Here is a 22001-nt window from a genome sequence, read left to right as displayed (position 1 = left end):
CGCTCCTGCTGGGAGGGTAAAGGGACCTGGCAACCCTACAGGGGAGGCTGGGAGTTTTGGAAACTGAACTCCTAGTCCTTCAATTTCAGTTATCGGGTTCATGCCCCCCATTGGATAGGGACCAAGGCACAAAGGAAGGGAGGGGGGTTGAGCCTTTCCCCTTCACCCCAATGCCATTTTCCTCAGCCAAAAAAGTCCTTGAAAGCCACTATTTCTCCTGCTGGACAGATATATAGGTCTCTTCCCTTTCCCCCCAAAGTCCTTATCTTAAGAAGGCTCCCTCAATGCCCTTGAAAATTGAATTTTTTTAAAAAAATCAGGGAATGCTGGTCAGAAACTTGTAGCATCTTTTTCTGGTTTGTCTTTTGGAGAAAAATTCATGCCTCAAGAAAACTTTTGTCCCAGTACATTTATTGGTCTATAAGGTGCCACAAAAGACTGGGTTTTTTTCTTTCTAAAAAGAGGAAGAACGCACCTTGTTAACTGAAAAAGATGTTTTCATTAAGGGAAAAATAAGGATTAAAAAATGTCAGGATGTTGCTGCTAGCAGAACAGGTAACCGTACAAAGGGGAAAAAACACCCTTTGGAATAGTGTAAGATTGTGCTAGGGAGGCAGGGAGGAGTTACTGGACTATAGGACTGTCACAGGCTCTAGCCAATAGACACCATTAATACGCACACCTGTGCAATCATCCTCTGCTTTCCACCTGAGACAAGTAGTATAGTTTCCATTGAACAGCTTGTAGCACCCAGCAAACCGACAAAATCCACCTGAGCAGAAGCAGCAAAACCAGTATACGTGCTATGAGGAACTCTCGGCATGTACCATTAGGAACTCCTGCCTTTCTCTGTTCCCTGTTCTGGCCTCACTCGATCAGGGTTTTGCCCCTTTGGCTGCCCACATTGGTCACTGGTTTTGGACTGGTTTCCTGGCCTCTGTCTCTAGATTTTGGATTCAGATCCCTGAAGAGCCTGGATGATGTTCTTGGGAGTCTTTCCATGAAACTGCTGCCTTTGGCTGCTTTGTATTTTGTTGCGCCTACTGTATTGGGGTGGGTGTATGTGTCTGTACAATTCTGGAGCTTGCTGTATTTTCTGGATCGGTCATGGAGGTTTTTAAGAGACCAGATGTGATAACCAGAATCATTTCTTTCTCTTTCTCCTGTTTTTGGTCCTGGTCAAACCAGTTTTGTCATATTTCTTTGGAAGCAATAGAGAAAGCTTAAAACATGTTCGAACAAAGACAATAGCAGGAAATGACAGTGATTCCCTCCTCCCCCCAGTAATATGGACAACCTGGAATCCTTCCTGTTGTCAGAGACGTCCCTTTTTTCCTACAGATTCCCTATCCTAATTCTGATATCAAGCCAGGTTGCCGGTTCCTCCAACCGGCTCTTGGTATTGGTGTCGCTGCTCCCCCTTCTGTTGTGAAGGTTATAAAATGAAAAGCCATTGAAGGGTGACAGATTGCAAGGAGAGAATTTCGGGTTGCTTAATGTAAATTACCGACTGTCTTGGCACATCCAATATGCAGATTGTCTCGCTTTCCTTGCGCAGCACTCCCCCCTTAAAGAAAACCTCCTCTGAGCCACTGAGTTGTTAGCGCTGAATATAAAATACTATCAAGATGGCTTTTAACATGTCACGCTCGGCTTCCTGACACATAATGAATCAGCGGGAAGGGAGGAGGGGGAAGAGTGCATTATGAAGGCAAGGTTAATAAAACAGCACCCCCTCCTCTCTTTCAAAGGCTGAAGTATCAAAACAGCATTGAAAGCACACAGAATTCCATTTGAGGTCATAATGTGGGGATTTGACAAACAAATAAATAGACGGAATAAAGGAGCCGGAGCCAAATGGAATCCTTGCGAAATCCATCATCATCATCACACACACACACATACACAAAACCCCCGCTAAAAGCTTGTCTCTTCCCCTTCCTATTCCAAGACCCAAAGACTGGAAGATAACCCTCAACTCACATCCTTTTGGAAATATGGAGGTAAGGTAAAGAAAAAAAACCCGCTGGAAAATGGAAGATACTGCTCACAAGAGCGGATTTGGATAGGTAGTGACTAAATGAGACACTGGAGGGCTCAATCACACCTGATGCTGGAGTTTTGTGGATGGACTCCCAGCATTGTGTAAAAAAGTTTCCAGTGCATGGGGGACTGATGTGCCATGTGTAGACGAGCCCCCTTCTGGCAGACTTACAACCTCAAGCAGCCTACACTCAGTTTTCTGCCTGTTAAAATGGAATCAGTAACAGTCTAACACAGGGCCAAAATACACATTACGTTTGATGTGTCAGGGTGCTCAACTTGACTCAAACGTTACAGCAAGGATTAACCTTTAACAACATCTTCCTCTGGTTCCTCATACCCATTCCCAGGGCACGTGAAGCCAGAGAAAGGGTCAAACAGGCCTCCCTTTGCCATTTCCACGGGTGAAAACAGCAGGGGAGAGATGCATGAAGCCCCTCCTCCTCCCTCGTAGTGTGTGGAGCTGTGGAGGGTGTCAAAGATTTTTTAAAAGTTAGCCCTTCTCTGATGTTTAATTATGAGTTGGGTTAGGCCCCTGTGTCTCAACATGTGACCAATATAATGTGTATTTTGGCCATCAGTAATTCCCAGTGTGGTACATGTGGGTGCCGTGGTGCCCACTGATGTGTTTTCCTGGCTTCCACTTGCTTCTTCTTCAAAACAGTGTTTCCTCAAAGCAAAGACCCAATCTTGGCTTTCTTCTACCTTCCTGGAACAAGAAGTGGTTCAGAAGCCCCCAGGAGGTATCACTTTTGGATCTGCAGCAAGCATCCACCTGGAAAAAGCAGCTTTCATACACAGGGGGGAGGCTTGCTTTGGGACCTCCCGAGTTTTTGTAATGGCTTCTCAAAGCAGCCATTTTGTAGTGGTGTCCACTGCCCTTTCTCAAAATTCTGAAAGTGCCCGCAGGCTCAACTAGGTGAAAGGAAGAGCGAGCAGAGGGTGGTCATGTCTGAGAGCTGATTAATGCATATCATGGAGGTTTGAAGAGCCTGTGTTATGACATCCTCCACCATTTCCCTCCACAGCAACGGGAAGCCTGCACTGGCCTTTCCCCAAAGCCTGGCCGTGCTCAGAACATTCCCCTGCCCAAACAGAGCACTGATGTTAAAATCCCCCTTTTCCATCCTTCCCCAGTTCTGCCCAAAGTGTACACACTTGACACTTCTACAGGCCAGCTGATCTGGCACCCTTTGTATCCATTTAACATCTCATTTCTCAACCAAGGATCATAGGCTGTGTTCTTTCCCACTATAACATAGCCAACCTTTAAACACAGGAAGCTGCCTTTTGGAGGGTCCATCCAGACCAGTATTTGTCCCTCCTGTTTGACAGAGGCCCTCCAAGCTGTCAGACACAGAGAAGCCTTTCTATCACCTGCTATTTAAGACCATTCAGTTCATGTGCATGCAAATCATACCTTAAATCACTGACTTATGCCTCCCCATCAGTGAAGAATCCTCTCCATCTGCTTACTGTTCATTTACTCTGCAATAGCCTGTCCCACACAGATTTAAAAGATGTGAGGATGTTTGCTCTGTTTGGCTAAAGATCTGCTAGAGAAAAAGAATGCTGTCCTATCTCACCAATGGTTCAAAACATACCTCACCCACTTCGGCATGTGCAATGCCTGGTGCCTTGGCCAGACCCAAACCGTTGGCTTCTGTGCATGTGCAGAAGAGTCACTGCTCCCACTTCCCCCTTGACTGAATTTCTAGAGGTCAAGGGAAAGGAACTGGGGAAGTTGCAACTCTGGCAACATCTTCAAAAGGCATTGCCAACATCTCAGGGACAGTTACATGCTAAAAGGCAAGTACCAGCCAACGGGCACTGGCCATGACAAAAAGGGGGCTAATGGAGAGCAGGGAATGGCCTGGTTGAACCAAACAGAAGAAAATCAGCTGCATGCAGGTGCTTCCTCTGCTGTAGCATGTGGTTAAATGGTTGGGTTGCAAATCAGAACTCTGCTGGTTCGAATCCCATTACTGACATGAGCTCAGCAGGTGGCCTTGGGTAAGCCACTCCCCTTAGCTCGATATCCACATGTATGGGGATAATAACAACACTGACTTTTTTCATCACTCTGAGTGAGGCACTAATCAAGAAGAGTGCTATATAAGCACAGTTATTTAACTTCTCAGCATCCAAATGACCTTCCTTGTATCGACTCAATGGCTGCCCTGGACAAACCATTCGTCTTGTCAGGACTGTCTTTCGATCAGCAGCACCAATTGTCTGGGGATATTAAATGTGCGACAGAATACTCATGGCAAGGAGAACTAGCGGTCAGTGAGCCAAGAGACCAAGCAGGGCCTGCCTCTTTTCTCCACCAGCTCCTCCTAGACCATACCATCGATCACAGTTTTGGAGTTGATGTTCTCAGACAAGAGCAATTCTGTTTTGCTTGTCTCAAATTGCCGCTAGTATACCAGTACTGGGGGCTTATGTGTGCGTGACAGGAAGTGCTCTGTGGAAGATAAGAGAAAGCCTGAAACCTCAAGCAAAGATCAACTGGGACAACAGCAATAATGCACTTCAGCATTTTGAGAATGAGAATCACCTCACAAAAATTATTTCAGCACTGTACAACAACCCTGTGAAGTAGTTTGCCATGTTATCCTCATACTGTACATGGATGGGGTGAGCAGCAGATGGTCTGAGGGGAGTTTTGAACCTAGGACTTCCTGATTCTCAGTCATAATGACACTCCAAACTATCACAGTTCTCTCTCTTTCTGTGGCATTGTGTTTTCTTTGGAAATAATAAGGCTCTCAGTTCTCCCTATTAATGGAGATCATTTTGTTTCTTGGTTGTTGACATGTGAAGGCCAGCATCCCCGTGGTAACCATCCATTTAAAATGGCGGCTTTGCCCTTTTATCACCCTCCCACACCCCAATTCCTTTCTTGCTGACAGAAATAAAGGCCTCACTTCAGGTTTTTCTCAGCTCAATTGGGTGAAATTTCATTAGATTTATCTTTTCATACCCAGACTCCCACACACAATTCAATTTTCCTATGCTAGCTTTCTGTGTCCACCACCCTCTCGGAAGCCATGACAGTAAAACATCTTGTGTATTCCCCTGCTAAGTCCAGGGACAATTTGTGTTTCCCCTGCAAAATACACCCTTTATTTAATTACATGGAATTATGCAATACTTTCATTTTCACCAAAGGAAGATTTTATCCCACCAGGAAACATTTCCTTATAAACCAACTCAGGTGAGGCCCCTCCATTTGCCCTTAAATCGCAGATGGGAATTAAACATGGTGGAACATTTTCATTTAACTACAAAAGACAATTAAAAAAAATTAGCTGCCTGTTTTTGAAGGTACAGTGCCTGCGATGTAATTCCATTAAACTGTTCTCATCAGCTCTGTCCAAGCGATTTTTCCTGTTGTAGAGAAACAACATCTTGCTAAAAGCTCTCAGCTGTGATTACTTTGCATGAATGGCATGGGTTTCCTCCTTTCACGGTTCTATCCCGCAGTGCACCCCTTGACAGAGGAATGTTGAAACCCTGAGAGAAGGACAGGATCCCACAGGAAGGATTGCGTGAATTCTTCAGAGGATTTTTGCTTTCTGTTTACTACCAAGGAGTTGGTGCTCGGCGCACCAAGCCAGAATCTGTGGCAAAAGAATGTTTCTCTGTGGGAGGTAATTGCTAGGGAGGTTCTTTGCCCCCCCCCCCCCCGCCAGCTCTATCAAATACTCATCAGAAGTTGGAGAGGCTGAGAGAGAGGGGAGGTGAGGGTGTGTGTGTGTGTTAGTTTGAGTTTGGAGTGACACATAGCTCTAGATGAGCTAAAGCACCTTGAAGGTGCAGGATCTCTCTCTCTGTGGCAACATCTGCACATCACTGGATACAGTGCTACTTGTACCATAGCAATCATTTGCAACTGGATTCCCCTGGTGCGGACAAGACAATCCAGTTGTGAATTAATGCTATGTGCAATATCCAACAATCCAACAATTTGTGGATGCATACCCTGCTCCCCTCCTCAGTGGAAACCTGATATGGAGTGGCTGTGCTGTAGAACATTTATAAATCAAATATTACACAAATGCCACAAGACTCTCTCTTCCAAAGGAAACCAATCCAGGTTATGTGTAGAGGTTATGTGTAGCTCCTGGAACTTCTCATTGCTTGAGGAAGTGCAGACAGCTTAATCCTCCCATCTCACAACAGCACTCTGTTTGGACATCACACTGAACACTGCAGGGGAATTGGGCTCCTCTTTAAAGAGGAATGCACATTCCCATAAGCAAACACAGAAGTGTGGTGTATTCATCAGTGTCTCCACACGGGATTTGGTGGAAATGGCATGAGACATTCCTGGGTTTATCCTAGTGAAAACATCCCGTAATTAGGCTCAGCACCTTCTTCTAACTGAATATGTTGCCTCTAAGATCAAGTGGTTAGTAGGATTTAGGCTTGGTGGTGAAGCCAGGAATCTTATGAGTCAGTTTAGTTCTCATTTCTGCTTTCAACCCACATAAACAGTATTCCCGGCAAACTGACCCGCTGTTGTAATTACAGCAAAGGAGCACTGGAGCTTAAGCCCTGGAGAGGGACCCAAAATGAGCATCAAAGATAATGCAATGTACTGACAGTTATTAAGATAATATTAAATTATGCTGTTTTCTATTCAGTCAAGTTAAATTAAGATTGGCTTCAAGATGGAAACTGGATAAAGGAAGATACTAGATTGCTTGGAAGCTTACAGTGCAATCCTAGGCAGAGTTACTTCAGTTTAAGCCCACTGGAGTCAATGGACTTGGACTAGAGTTCCTCTGCATCAGATAGTGAGGGCAGGTAGAGCAACCCTTCATATTGACCTATGGCTGAAGATTAAATGTGGCATGCAGAACTAATTCAGCCATCAAACATTACTCTAGTTCGGAGGGGAAAATCAGAGACCTGAGATGCTGGGTGGTATCCTGCCTGGGGTTGGAGGAAGTTCCTGCAAACTAAAGAGCTTTCCTCCAATTTAAGTAGGAGGAAGAGTGACTTAAGCAAGAGGAAGGCTCCATATTATTGAAGTGGCAAGATAACAGTAGCAGCTTGGCAGTAGCAGCACAAGAACTTCTGTTCAGGAGCGGTCTATCTGAGCGGTAAGAACTTGGAACATCGGCAGCAGTATCCTGTTCCAATACAGATTTGTGAGGTATAGCGAGACCTAAAATTGGAATCCTGCCCTGACCATAGAAATTACTGACCTAATTTAATTTTCCCAAGCAAATGACCACTCCCTGCTCCCACCCAAATGCAGAAGGGTTGTAAACGAATTTGTTTCCCTTCACCTCACAAGCAGCTACCCCTCCTTATATTTCCCCTCCCCAGATAATTTGCATTCAAGGCCCTGTCTAGCTTTCTCCAACCATAATTTTCTAAGCTTATTAAAAATGTCAGAAATGATTTGTTCTCTCTTCAGATACATGGTTATTCATCAAGAGGTTTTTCTACAGGGGCAAATTACTCCAGGGGGGTGTTTTCCAGACTGGAACGGGCCTCTCTGGGAAAACACAGCAAGGCCGGGAGAGGAAACAGCAAGAAACGAGGAGGGAAGGAACTGTCAGAAATGAAGCCTTTGGGACCAAAGAGCTGGAAGGACCCTGGAGGGGTGGGAAATCCAATGGGAGCAAGAAAGCTGACCCACGTTGGAGAGACTTGCTGTCAGAATAACCCACAAGCCTGATGCATTCTGGGCCTGCATGCTTTCAGGTGAGCCCCTTCTTTACTAATCAAAACCAGGGAGCCTCTAAGGCTGCATAGTGCCAGGTGTACCTTCCTGAAAGTACAATCTACCAGCCAAGTCCTTGCTTATCCGCAGCATGCAACAGCTGCTCCCAGGCTGACAAAACATGAGCATTGGCTCATCACTTCCCCAGCTTTTTGCCGCCTCTCTTCTGTCTCCAGTCCAAACACACAAAGCGGCAAAGTGCTGAGAGGCACCAGGCGGAGCGTTTCTGGCTTCTGTCAGAGGGCCTGTTAATTTTTCTTGCCTTTCTTCTCACGGCCCCTTTACAGCCTCCCACAAAGCCCCAGATCCGAAGTCAGCAAAAGCCAGGCACTTGCTTTGTTGCAACACACCTGGGATCCACAGTCACTGTGAAAACCAGAAAGAGCAACTGTGAAATCTGCAGGTACCTGCTAAGCCCTTGCCTTGGAGTGAGAGAAGCTGCTCCTCCTCCCTGCTCAGGGAGCCAGTCCTCAAGGCTCTTGCCATTCCGAGACGGTTCCTGAGCTTCCATCACAGTAGTCCAGGGTAGGAGATACAGGCTAGCTTGAGTCTGGATGACTGGCTGGTCTGAGATGTAATGAAAAGAGTTTCCCTCACAGACACCATCTGCCAAGGCTGGCTTCAACCCCAAGTGCGCCTTTCCCTAAAGAGGAATGTTTCATCCACTCCTCGGCAAACAAGGAAGGGCTACCAGAGGGTCATCTATGTTGCAGCAGGGGACAAAACTGTACAGCAAATTGCCCAGCCTCTCTCAACAGGGACCGCGTGGGGGAGGGATTGAGGCTTGTCCAGGGCGCATCTTAGAGCTAAGCTACAAGAGACGAATTACACGAGGAAGAGCACATGAAGAGAATCACAATGTTAGTCGGGAAGCTGAGTTTTAAAAGAGATCAGATGGCTTTGTCAATTTCCCCTCTCTACACAGCCAGGGAGATAGTTGCTCAGGTTTATTTCCTCTTTGCCTCTTAGAAGGGGAGGTGAAACTAACAGAACCTTCAGGAGACAAAGAGGAAATTAGCAAACCCTCTGAGCAGGGATCTCCCTGGCTCTGAAGAGAGGGGAAATTGACCAAGCCTTCCGATCTCTTTTAAAACTCAGCTTCCTGGCTAACATTGCGACTCCCTTCACGTGCTCTTCTTTGTGTAATTCATCTCTTGTAGCTTGGCTCTTACTCTCCTTTCAGCACCATGTCAGAGCCCAAGGGTTTACCTGAGAGGTTTTTTTTAAAAAAAGCATTATTTATGGTCTGCTTCTAGCCTGAGGCCTGTTTTATGAATATCATTTTTAGTCTGTAGTTTTATATTGTTTTTACGCCTTTTTATTATTGTTAATTTTACTGCTGTTATGGTTTGATTGTATTGTTTTACTTCATGAGCCTCCTTAAGTAGGTCTCTGGAGAGGTTGCATTAGGGTTGCTAGTCCTCTGCTTGGGGCAAGGGATACTGCGCTCCCACCTTCCACCGCCCATCCTCGCTTACCTGGCCAGTGGGGGAAAAGGCAGGGGAACGTGCCTCCTAAGGTGTGCTCCCGGGCAGCGTGGCATGCTCCATAGCAATTCATCCTCGGTCAGCAACCTTCTTTCCACTCGTGCGGTCATTATTGCCACATGACACCTGAGCCAGCATCCTGTGGACCAGTCCCACACAACCTGCACATATCCCTCCTTAATTTCTCCCTCACTTATCATGCCATGCTGCATGCCCAATCTGGATTTTTTAATGACATTAAAATGTCAGCAACATTCTTGTGGCAGCTACAGGAATGTCATCACATCTAGTTTGGCCCTCAAAGGTAAGTAAGTGACCTGCCTCCATTAAAAATAAAACAAATTTACTGGAAGCAGTACAGGAGTTCTAGCTGTGTTGCTTGACTTGTATTGGCTTTTTCACACATTGCCAGTCACTACGTGATGCTGCATGCATTGTAATGAATGTGCATGTGTTAAGGATAGATCCAGAATGTAGTTTATGTGTAGTGTGTAGTGTAATGTATTCTTAGAGATGTCCCACTGAACGCAGGGCGACATTTCTGAGTAACCTGCACATGCTCAGATTGTGTGTGTTTGTGTGTGCTTTCAAATGTGAGGAGTAACATTGTCTTTTATGACAATGTCTGAACATAGTCCATGGAGAAGAAAGAAAGGCATTTGTATTGTAAATGAGCATTCTGGAAAATGTGGGTTCGATAGAAACCAACTGAAACAAGAAACGCTTTAAGCGTCATGTGTGGAGAAAACACCTTAAACAGGATGCTAATCCTGACTGAGAAAGCTTCAGTATAGAGATCTATATTGCCAGAATAGAGAGAAATCTCCTACTAAGATTGAGAATATTGGGATAGAGTTGTATTACATGAAATTGCAGTATTGCTGTGTAGAAAGACACTTTTTAAAAAGAAAAGATACACTTTTCTTGCTAGCCACATGGTGGTGCTAACAGATCAGAGAACTTATGGAGCCTTCCTGGCTTCACTATGAAATAAAAGCTTCTGTTGTTAGGGGTCACCCCCACCCCTTTTAAATATTCTATAATCACTAAGATTACAGTCTTAAGAATTATGTTGGATGTTTCAGGTCTGTGCTTTGAATAATTAGGAGAAAGCAAGAACACAGTGATTATAGATTACTGACATCGAGCAGAATTCGCGGGAGGCGCAAGTCTGCTTTGATGCGGAGAAGGGAGGTAGGGAGGAGAGAGATTTAATTGTCAACTGAGATATTGTGCAAAGAGTGGCTTGCTGGGAGTTCGTGCCCCAACTGCTTTCTTAACCCTACCCATCACAATGTGGAAGGGCTAGGGAGCTCTAGGACATCTCCGCAAAAGATTTCTGCTGATTTTTCACACATCAGCTCAGTTTTGGGATCCCAAGAGCATATGTCTTAGGTGTAGTCCAGATGGTATAGGTATCATACAGGCACTTCTGTGTTCACATTGTACATTTGTTTGTTTATACGAGCTGTCACATGCATTTGGAACATTGAGTTGGTAGCTTGCCACCTCAGGAATCAATCAATCACATCAAAGAAATGCCAGTTCTTTAATGCATTTCTGGCACTTGTGAATATAGCTCCAGAAATTCTAGTGGCCCTGCTGAAATTTGTCATCCATTCAATCATTTCACTGAATTTTTGTCTTGGACAAAGAAGTTTTCACTGTTGCCGTATACAATGTCCTCAGGCAATTTCTATATTCTCATGATACTTTAACACTTTTACACCAACCCATCTTCTATAACCACAGCAAATCTCTCCACATCAGGTGTGAGCTAGAGTGAAATATTTCATGCAGCAGAATACTGACAGGTTTATACCAGCCTTAAGACTACAAATTCCATGAGGCAGTGCACACAGGAGCAAAAACAACATGATAGACTGGCAGAGAACTATCAACTGATACTGGAGTCATGGAAGTGCAAAAACAGATCCAGATACATAGGAAAGTCCATTTACTGTGTTGCTTGGGTCTGAGAAACCAGAATTGGACAATGGAATTATTCCTGTGCACTGAACTGTCCCTGCTCAGGATTAAACAAACACAGGCTTTGTGAAGGTGACCACTGGCCATCGAGGTAGAGAGCAAAGCCTGTCATCAAATACAGAAAAATGGAATTGGTCTTATTCAAAGTTGTAACGACATAGAACAGAGGTCTGCAACCTATGGCTCCAGAGCCAAGTGTGGCTCCATACTTTTTAAAAAGTGATTTCTTTTAAAAAGAATCAAATCTCCATGTTACTGTATGTTGGGAGGATAGGTTAGATACTAGAATAATCAGCATGTGAAGGGAATGGCAGGTAAAGATTTTTATGGGACTAAAGGGTTTCTTAGAGACACTTTACAGAAAGAGAAATGATAGAGGTGAATAGTTACCAGGAATTCCAAGAATGAACCATCCACAGATTTATGCCAGTGTGCTAAAACAATCACATAGGGAGCTCTTGTGAATAATTGTGAGACCTCATGTGTGTGCTCCTTCCTAATAAAGGGCTCTCAACAGCCAGTGTTTGGGCTGCAGAATTATTAATTCAAATGTCAATTATCAGTAAGGTTACACTGTATATTTTCATTTATGCAGACAGGCTTTCTAACACTATGTCCTTGCTGATCTCTTGCTCTGAATTTTGACATAGTTTGGCTGTTTGGACACTGGACCTTAGAAAGGGAGTCTGATTAAGTCCAGTGATACAAGGACACCTGCCCAGCTTTGAGAAATTTCTTCAGCCTTATCAAAACTTTTGTTGCTTCCATCAGACCCCATAGATGTTCTGTCACTGCAGAAGCCTTCCAATTTGGCTCAATGTTTAGGTAAAGTTTGGTGCTTACTCCTAACGTTCCCAAGTCTCTCCGGTCATAGGAAAACAACCTTAGCCAGGAAAAATCATCATCATCATCTTTTAGAGACAGCCTTCCCTTTTGTAGGACGTGACACAAGACGGAAGCGCCGGGATCAGCACCTGCAGCCCTTTTGGTCTTGCTTTGTGGAACAGGAAAGCTGCCGCCGCCGCCACTGTCCCAGATCTCACAGCTCAGCTGCCTAATGTTGCCGATCACATGGCAGGACTACAGAGAGCTGCTGAATTCTGCTTTGCTAATCCCATTTCTGCTACCAGATGCCTCCAAGGACATCTTCAGGTCAGACTGGCGAGCCCTCAAAGCAAGGGTAATTGGGCACGGGAGGAAAACTGTGAGGGCCGATGCCAAACCTAAGGGATTTGGAACAGGAAAAAAGAAGAAACAGCAATCCAGTCTCTCTCCTAGCTGAAGCGCTTGCATGAGAGTCTCACTATTTCTCGATTGTTGTAACAGTCCATGGCAACAGCCCCTTCCAGAGGCTCTGGTCTTGTAGAAAACAGTGTGCTTTTGTTTTCTTATAGAGTGGGCTTGTTCTAGTCTATGGACGGTAGTCCCAGGGCCGGAAGGCCACAACCCCACTCCTGGTGTTCACATAATTGCAAGCTAATAAAGAAACATGGCTGAGGCTGTAAGGCCGGGTCGTTGGGGAACAGGTTAGAAATAGCAATCATGACAAGGCAAGGGGGAAAGAGGGCAGGGCACTACCAGAGACGAAGTGTAACGCTGATAGTCACAAATGGGGTTCGGGGACATGCAGGAAAAGCGCTAACCTTCGATCTTCTTCCCAACACAAATCAAATGCTAGGATTGGTAACTAGCAACACTTGCTCATCTTCTTCTTGTGATTATCTTGGGTCTTTCCCACCCCTCCTTTTCTCTAGCCCTGCCTTGGTGCCCCCCACCCACCCCATTGTCTCTCTCACTGTCAAAATGTACACTGAAAGCTCCTCAGGGCCTGGGTTGTTGTTGTTTTTTGCTTATGCTACTCTGGAAAGGTCCAGGCACTTGGGCGGCACCCTGTCAATACTGAGTAGAAATAATGGATCACTTTATAATAGGAGGCTTCTGTTTGTTTGTTTGCTAGTTAATCTAATCCAGCCTCTTGTCTTCTGTAGGTCAAAGTCACCTGCAGCAAACCTTACAAGGAGAGAGAGAGAGAGAGAGAGAGAGAGAGAGAGAGAGAGAGAGAGAGAGAGATGCTTCATACAATGAAAGTTTCTTTCTCCAGCCTGGAAGGAAAGCTGTTGCAAGAGAGGGTATAAATCCCCCTTGAATCCGTCCCCGAGGAGATGGCATACGGGCTTGGTAATTAAGTGGCTGGCAGGGAGGTGCAGCCGGGGCCCTGCTATAAGAGAGCTATTTGTGAAAGCTTGGACTCAAAGGGGAAAAAAGGCAAAGCTCACCTGCACACCTTGCCTTTCAAAGGTCTGGAGGAATAAAAGCCATAATAATGAAAAAGTACTGGAGCCGCATTATGCAACAAGTTGGGTTTTTTTTTTAAGGAAATGGTGGGGGGGGGGGTAGAAGAGAGAAAGAGCCTCGTGCGCAAGGCGCGCCTGGACTAGGCCAGTCACAGCACTCAGATTCAATCACTGACTAATCTCCTTCAGGGCAGAGAAATTTGGAAACATCAGGAAATCAAACTGCGAAGCCTGCGATAGAATGTGATTTATGTGAAAATGTGAGGCCGCTAATGTGCTTGGCTTCAGGATTTAGCAGCGTGCTCTGCTTGGAACCCAATCGGAGGCCTGCCTGGCGAGGAACACTCCTGGCACTCCCTGGACGTGCTCAGCCAAGCGCCACGCACTTTCCAAATTCAGATCAGAATCTAACGTGCTCCCCCCACCGCCCGCTCCCCACAATCCCACTTTAAACTCTGAGCTGCATTTCCAAGGAAGCCTTTCCCAGGATGCGCATCTATAAACAGGGACGTGCGCATGCATAAGCAGGCTGAATAATTGGGCAGAACTTTGCGCTTCCCTCCCAAGGCATAAAAGAGATTTACGGCTGGTTTGGTGTCGTTCTCGCATCGTTTTCCTGACGCACTGCAGATTTTCAAACCTGCTGCCACCTTCTCCTCCCATGCTGCATCACAGGCTTTGGACCGACATCAACGATGCCCTCAAAAAGTTTCAGTGCCATTTCTTCCTCCCAAAGGGGTGATTTGGCCCATCTGCTTAAGGTCAGGGCCGTGTGCTGGCATGATGCAATGAAGTAGTGAGTTTTTCCATATAGCCACAGCTATGCTTATGCTGTGACCTGTACCAGCCACAGGAAAAGTGCAGAAGGCACGACTGAGCCCTGGGTTCAGACTCTTCGAGCATCTTGGTTTCTCTTTCTGTTCAGAGAAACAAGGCTTGTCAATGTGTGGACAGTGCCAGGAACAGCACTCCTTTAAGGGAACAAGGGACTAGAACACATGGAGAACACAGCAAGGAGCCAGAGAGAAACAACAGACCGAAGGATCCATTTTTGGCTTACGTGCCTAGCCAACAATACTGACCTTAAGCACGGGCCATTACTGGGGGCCTGTCATGGATGCCCACTTTGCAACTCTGCTACCCAAACAGCCTAGTAAACCACTTGTGTCATATCCTAGCCCATTCCCTGACAAGTGTTTCCCAGCTTTTTATTTCAACACTGACCTTCAAGCAGGGCTGGCATCAGCATGTCCCGAAGTGGGGCATCTGCCAGGGCGTAGGGCTTCTGGCAAGGCTCGCTGCCCCTGACCCCCACACCTCCTCTGCAACATGCTCACTTGCAAGTGCTCTACCTCTTGTGTTCCCAGCTGCCTGGGCTGCCCAGCACCACCCCAGAAGAACATGCAGGTGACGCAAGCGATGGTCACAGTGGCACTCTCAGCTGTATACCCCACTCAGTGCTGCTGAGGAAGGGGTGTGCCGGTGGCTTACGGGTGTGAGCAGGCAGGGAGATGTGAGTGGGAGTCCTGGTGGAGGGCAGAGGAGGAGAGGGCAGCCCTGGGTGCTCTTTGCTCAGGGCCCCTCAAACCAAAGGTTAGGATCAGGACAGGAGGAACCATGGCAGAATGAGAGTGGGTCACATCTGGAGCCAGGGAGGGAAACGGGTGGATCAGAACTTGGCTTTTCAGACCTCCATACTGGGCATCAGACAGAATTCCAGTTTACTGAACAGGAAAAGCTGCAACCCTGATCCCTCCCACCAGCCGTTCTCAGGAGTCAAGCAGGAAGGGCAGAGCTGAACAGATGGGTATTTCTTCCCACAAGCTTTGCTGAGGGGCTTGTCTGGCTCCGCTCAGTTCAACCTGGCAAAGAAGCCCCCTTCCCCTGCCCCCCTGCACTATACAGAGCCTTACAGAAGGTATCCCTCCATGCCCCAACAAGCCTGTTCCCCAAACTCCAACAGTCAGATGGAACTCATTTTGCAAACATCGTCGTGGGCCTAGCAGGAGTAATGGAGCAGCGATATCTTGGGAACAGGGATCGCAAGGACAGCATTGCTTTCAAACTAAATTGGCCAGTGAAAATGAGCTGAAGATTGGGGGTGTGGGGAAGGACGAATTTCCTCTCTTGGCCAACTCCATCAGGGCTCTACAGACTTACAGGCAAGGAGAGGTTTGGCCTGGTTGATTCTCAGCAGGACAGAAGGAAGATGCCTCCAACTGCTGGCCTCTTTTGCATTCCGTAGCCCATTCCTGCCAAGAGGGATGCCTCGCTGCTAAAATGAAGAGCGGTTCAATACAGCCGCTATCTGTATGCAACAGCAGCGGCTTTGGAATGATCTGCTCACTTCAAACAGCAGGCAGTCGGGAGAGGGAGAGAAGGGGCTGAAAGGAGGCAACCCAGCTCCTGTTGTGGGGTTGGGGGTGGGGACAGGGGAAGAGGCGGATGACAAGCTGACCGGTTTGTGGCTTGCAATGGAGGGTTTGTCATAGCAACAAGTTAAAGCTGACGGAGCCAGCAGACAAGTGCCTGCCAGATCAATTTTCTAAAAAATGATTTGTGGGCAGTAACGGAGGCATGCCCTGGGACGCAGGAGCACAGCAGGTACATGTACACATAGACTCGCCACGTGTGATTATCCCTCAGGCTATCTCTCTGGCTTTGTGCACTGAGCTATGCTTGTTATAAACCGTGAAACAGCCCTGAATACTTACTGTGTCTGGCAAAGGGGCAGATATCCTTGCTTTAAAGCCAGACATCACAAGGCACCGGGAGTTCCGTGCTCAGAGATTCCAAGCATTCTTTCCTCTTTCTAAATAGCAGTGGTGTGGATACCTGGTTTAGATCAAGACTTGGGGGAGGGGAGATAAACTCCCTCTGTGTCTTTTTCCATACAGGCGCTCTGTATTTGCCATTGAGGCACGCGCAGCAGCTCCATGGGGGTCATTTCAGTCTGGGAAAATGGCTGATAGGGGAAAAAAGTTAACCTAAAACATTGTCCTGACCCAAAGTGGGCCCCTGTCCTGCTGCTTTTGAGGAAAAAACACTTAGGAGTCCAACCACAGAACTCTCAGTGTCACCAGCAATTTGATCCTAAGGAAAAAGTGATCATTAGATATGATTCCACTGCTGTATAGGCATTAACTGACACTCTTAAAATACACAGTCTTTCTCCAACAATCCTCAATAATAGTCAAAGCCTTGAAACCTTACATAGGATCCCCTTCACCCAAAGCCTGCAATTGTCACGGAGCACTTTTGTAAATTTCGTGCACTGGTTCCTGAAAGACACACAAGGCACCGCCAGTTGCGGACTCTGACATAGCCGGCGGTCAGCACCCCGCCCCTGTCCCGTTCCCACGTGCCCAAGCCCAGCATACTCACACATTGGTTTCAGTTGGCCAATCAGCTCCTCTTTTGTCCATTTGGCCCATTCCTTCTTGTCGGTGTTTATGGAGCAAAGGATGGGGCCACACGGCTTCCCGCAGTCCTCTATGGCAGGTACATTCAAGTAATGTACCAGCACAATGTCCGGGTTCTAAAGGGAGAATGGCAGAACAGGCAGTGTTGTCATCATCAATTCATTACTATTATAATTAATAATAATAATTATTATTAACATACAACTTTCCTGTTAACAAAAGCTCACAAGAACGTTTGCAACTGGAAAAAAAGAAAAAGTCAACAGCACTAAACAATAGAACAAGGTGGCAGAGAAGGGGCCGGGGCTCTGGGATACAACACCACCTTTCCCAGGTTCAATCTCCACTAAAAACATTCCAAACGTAAGTGATGGGCAACCCTGGAGAGCTGCTGCCATACAGAGTAGACAAGACAAACCTTGGCACACCAGTCCTTGCCTCTCCCCCGCCCCAGTTTGTTTGTTAACATGAAAGCAGCTTCATAGTTAGATGTGAGTTTTGGGGAACTCAGGCCAAAAAAGGTTGTCTACCTGTGCATTGCCCAGACCTGGATAATCCAGGTGAGCCCAGATCTCAGAAGCTAAGCGGGATTGGCCTTGGATAGTATTTGGATGGGAGGCCTCCAATGAAGACCAGGGTTGCTTTGCAGAGGCAGGCAATGACAAACCACCTCTGCTAGTCTTGTGCCTTGAAAACCCCAGCAGAGGTCGCCGTATGTCAGCTATGACTTGAGGGTACTCTCCACCACCACCTGTGCATTAGAGGCATTCTATTATTTTACATTAGACTTCCCAAACTATAGCCAGCCAGTTTGATTATTAAAAGCACCATCAAAATGGTCAGAGTTAAACCACCATGAAGGCACAGTGGGAGCCAGAGAAAGAAGAGTTCCAGAAGTGCCAGATTTTGGCAGCCACCTTGGAGGAAAAAAATAGCTTTGTGGGTTTCTGAGGATGACAGCAGCAACTATATCGATTGATTTTAAAAACTTACATCCTACACGTCACAACCAATGCAGGCTCTGGAGACAGGTTACAAAATACAAGATATTGTATATTATTACTGCTTCTCTGCCTTTTGGCTAAGATCAAGTGTAGTAGATTATTAAATCTGCCCACATGCACTTTTACAGTGCCATCCAATGCAAAGATAAACCTTTGTAAGACCGCTGAAGGCTTAGATAGGAATAACTGTTTAGGAGGATCTCACAGTTCCTGTTTTCTGCTTGTGGCACATGGGAGTCTGGATTGTGTTGGCCCCTCTTTCATTCACATTACTGGGCTCCACCTCGGGCCCTCCCATTCACAACCCTATTGCTAGCTGTGAAATGTGGGAGGATATCTGTAAGGCACATGCTCATCAAATGTTTTTCATCAGGCCTGGCTTAACATTTGAGTTTTGATGCTTGAAAACACCAAAGAATTTTTCACAGTGAACCAGTTCGAGGGAGAAAGGGGAGGATAACCCAAGAAAGCTAATGGCATTGCTGTGGATCTTGCATGAACACATGTGAAATCTACTTACTAAATCAGACCTCTAGTCTATTAAGGTCAGCACTGTCTACTCTGACTCCTCTCCAGGGTCTCCAGTGACATCTCAAAACACCTATCACCCGATCCTTTTGACTGCAGATGCCAGGGACTGAACTTGGAAACTTCTGCTTGCCAAGCATGCTCTACCACTGATCCACGGGCCCTCCTCTCTCTGGAGGGAGCTCCTTGTCAATCCAGCCTTCACAGAATTCCAAGATATGGGGGTGAAAAAGATCAAGCCAGTGAAACATGGAAGGAGAGGACAGTTCCCAGAGATCTAGACTAGCTTTGCATGTAGCGAATGAGTCTGCACAACACACATCCATTTATTTTGAATCTAATCATCTGTGTCTTCTGATAGGTTTGCAATTTGGGAATATGGGCAATCTCTGAAACTCTTAGAAATATTTGGCTTGATATGATGTATTCGGTCATGTTTGTTTTCTATAACATTTAATTAAATTCTGAAGAGAGTGAAATGTTAAGCAGTAATGTAACACTATAAAGTCTGTGCCATTTATTCTTGCTATGTTTATAGTTTGAAAGTAAATGCAATATTTAATTCCAGCTAATATGCAATATTTGGCTAATGGCTAATATGCAATGATAATGGCTAAAATACAATATTTAATCCCACTTTGTTATACTATTTAACTGATTTCATGAGTATGCGGAATGCTGAAAACTTTGCCTAATGTCAAAGTTTTAAATGATCTCTGTGGTGCGTTTACTATTGAGAATTGTTTATTTATCTGTTTAAAATATTTATAAACCCGCCTATGTTCTGGCACAGCTGGAATATTTGCAATATTTGAACACTTCACAAATATCCAGTGAATGTGTAATACATAAATTTTTCTGTTTTGCCATAAAATTTAATTAGATCTAAGGAAGTATCTGATAAGGAGCAAATGTAAAGCAAGGTATGTAATATCTACAATACAGAATGCACTGTTGTATGTGTACAATATCTTAATATGCAAAAGAGCAAGTATTTTTAGACTCATTCAAGCCATGGGCAATATCTACATTGTCATAATACTTAATGAAGCTTAGTAGAGTGTGAAATATAAATAAGTTATTTATTGCGAAGATTTGTATGCTGCCTAACTCAAGACCTGCTCGAGGTGACTAACCAAGGAAAAACATATTCAGAACTCAATAAAGCGGGATAGTCAATGAGCTTCCCTAGGAATAAAACCCTTTCAATCTACCAGTCATAAAATGACCATCCAATGAAAGCGGCATAAAACAGTAGAAAAAGAGCTTACAAGCAGCTTGAAAATAACCACATTTCAGGTAGGAATAATAGATAAATGGTTAACTATTGCACAAAACTTTATTTCACACAGGGAGCATCGTGGGATGGTGTCATTAAATAAGTCGAAAGATCTGGTGATTCCCATTTGGGCTGAAGATGCTGGATGATCCACAATCAGATCTGCAAGGCACATGTTCTTTGGTAAACAGCAGCAACCAGGGGTCCCAACTAGAAACCCCAGGTTGATAATTTGTTCCCCCTCTACTCAGTCTTTCCCCGGTTTTCAAGCAGTCCCCTTGAGCTTCTTTGTACCCCACTAGTGGAAGCATTTAGGCTCAACCAGGCAATTTGTTCTGTCAGGGCTGGTACTTGGACAGAAGTGGTATATGGTGAACTCCTTTTTCAATACGTTTGGAGACACTCAGCTTGCAAGAAACTAAAATTGGCCCCAAGATATCTGTGACAGAATGTGGATGAGTCACTTGCAGGAAATACCGTGAACTCTTTCTTCAAATGCAGCACCAGCAAAATGGCAATAGCCCAGAAACATCTGGTTTTTGGCAGGCAGTTATTCCGTTCCTACCCTGCTCGCCTTAAGTAATTAATGTCCCACTTGGAAGGAGAAGCTTCAAAGTCAACTATCTTTTTGGCTGGCCCTAACTTTCTAAGTGATGGCAAGTCCAGAAGGCTATTAGAGAACCTCTCCCCCACTTTCAGTGCATATTAGCTCCAGGCTGTTGCAGGAAAACGGAAGACCTGTGTGGACGCACATTCCTACATAGTCTACCCCTTCCATCACTGCACCCAATCCGAACAAAACTTGAGGGCTGTGTGTCCCTCCCACATTCCCATATGGGTCCACTCCAACCGATCAGTCAAAGAATGCAACTCTTTACTGGGGAACTGTTCTTTGACTGAAGCAGAGCCTGCAGGGCTGGACAAAGATACACAAGGTGCACACAAGTGGTGTGAGAGGCAATTTAAATATTGTGACCATCTGATACAAAGTTATGTTTTTTTACAGCACAGCCCTGTGGTCCCAGACTCTAGGATTCTGTACAGGTGTATTTTGAAGATATATTCATGTTGGGTATTCTACGCTTATGCAACTCCACAGGTACGCTGACAAAATACACTGACAGAATAACAAAGCTGGTGCAACTCTGCCAGTACAGGGACCAAAAACTGCAGTGTGTGTGTGTGTGTGTGGGGGGGGCAATTCAAGAAGGCAGCAGGACTCAAAATTGTTGTTGTCTTCAGGCTGCATGTGATTGTGATATAAGAGATTTGTACCCCCAGCTTCAGTGTTCCTAGTGGCTTCCTGATATTGGATTTTACCATTGAAGGCACTATGTTGACTTTGTATCTTCCAGTTCATTTTGTGTATGTGTGCGTGCGTGTGTGTAGAGTTTGGTACTAGCAATGCTGACACCACTGGAGATGAGGGATGTCTGAACTTCTGTGTGTGGACTGGCTTCTTCCATGCACGTCTAAACTAGGACAACATGTGTGAATTGTGTTGGCAGTATTGCTACAGACTCTGTTGCTGAAAACAGCTTCACTTTCTCCCTGGATTTCACTGTTTAGGAGAGCAAAGGAAACCATCTAAGCAACAATGAGATGACACTGGTGGTAGGTGCATCATCAGATTATTTTGCAAATTTCATAAAATATGTAGATCCAGAAAGATTACAGGAGATAACACTACATTTGCAAGAACAACATGCGAACACAGCCGGGAAGCTTGTGAGAGCCTCTACAAATCTGCTCTTCAAAGTCCAAAAGCTGACTTCAAAGCACCTCCTAGGACCTTTTCATTCAATGAACTCTGGGGACCAATTGTACTGCTCACAAGGAATGAAGTTTCAGTCTGATATAGCTCTTGCCAATGCCTGGATGCCTGATCTAATTATGCTGTGGTGTTCAGTAGCAATGTGTGCTAATTATGGATGGCGGGGTGAGGGGCAGTCTGTTCTTCCTAATTCAGTGTTGGCTTAAGTTTTGGAGATACTAAAAGAAAAGTGTAATTTTAAAAAGTTTGCTCATTGCAGGGCTCTGTTTGCCACATAAAAATGCAGATCTGGGTGCAGAATCTAGCTTTCTGAAAATCTCTGATTTTACCTAAAAGGAAGCTGTTTCTCGTCTTGATGGCTGCAAGCTATGCTTGAACATGTGTGGCAGTGACTGACAAATTGACAGACGCAAGCAAAGTGGCTTGGGGCAGGGATTC

General features: G+C 45.5%; 1 protein-coding gene across 1 annotated transcript in view; it reads right to left on the bottom strand.

Annotated features, from left to right (window-relative positions):
* Positions 1 to 22001, bottom strand: part of CAMTA1 (calmodulin binding transcription activator 1) — an 807100-nt gene that overhangs the window by 66304 nt on the left and 718795 nt on the right. Inside the window, exon 6 of the mRNA XM_055001694.1 lies at positions 16941 to 17094. Within this exon, the coding sequence (XP_054857669.1) occupies positions 16941 to 17094 (154 nt within the window). The remainder of the gene's footprint in view (positions 1 to 16940; positions 17095 to 22001) is intronic.

Source organism: Eublepharis macularius, chromosome 17, assembly GCF_028583425.1.
Source record: "Eublepharis macularius isolate TG4126 chromosome 17, MPM_Emac_v1.0, whole genome shotgun sequence".
NCBI classification, from domain to species: domain Eukaryota; kingdom Metazoa; phylum Chordata; class Lepidosauria; order Squamata; family Eublepharidae; genus Eublepharis; species Eublepharis macularius.
The sequence above is the reverse complement of the archived record's forward strand: the minus strand, read 5'-3'. Positions and strand labels throughout refer to the sequence as shown.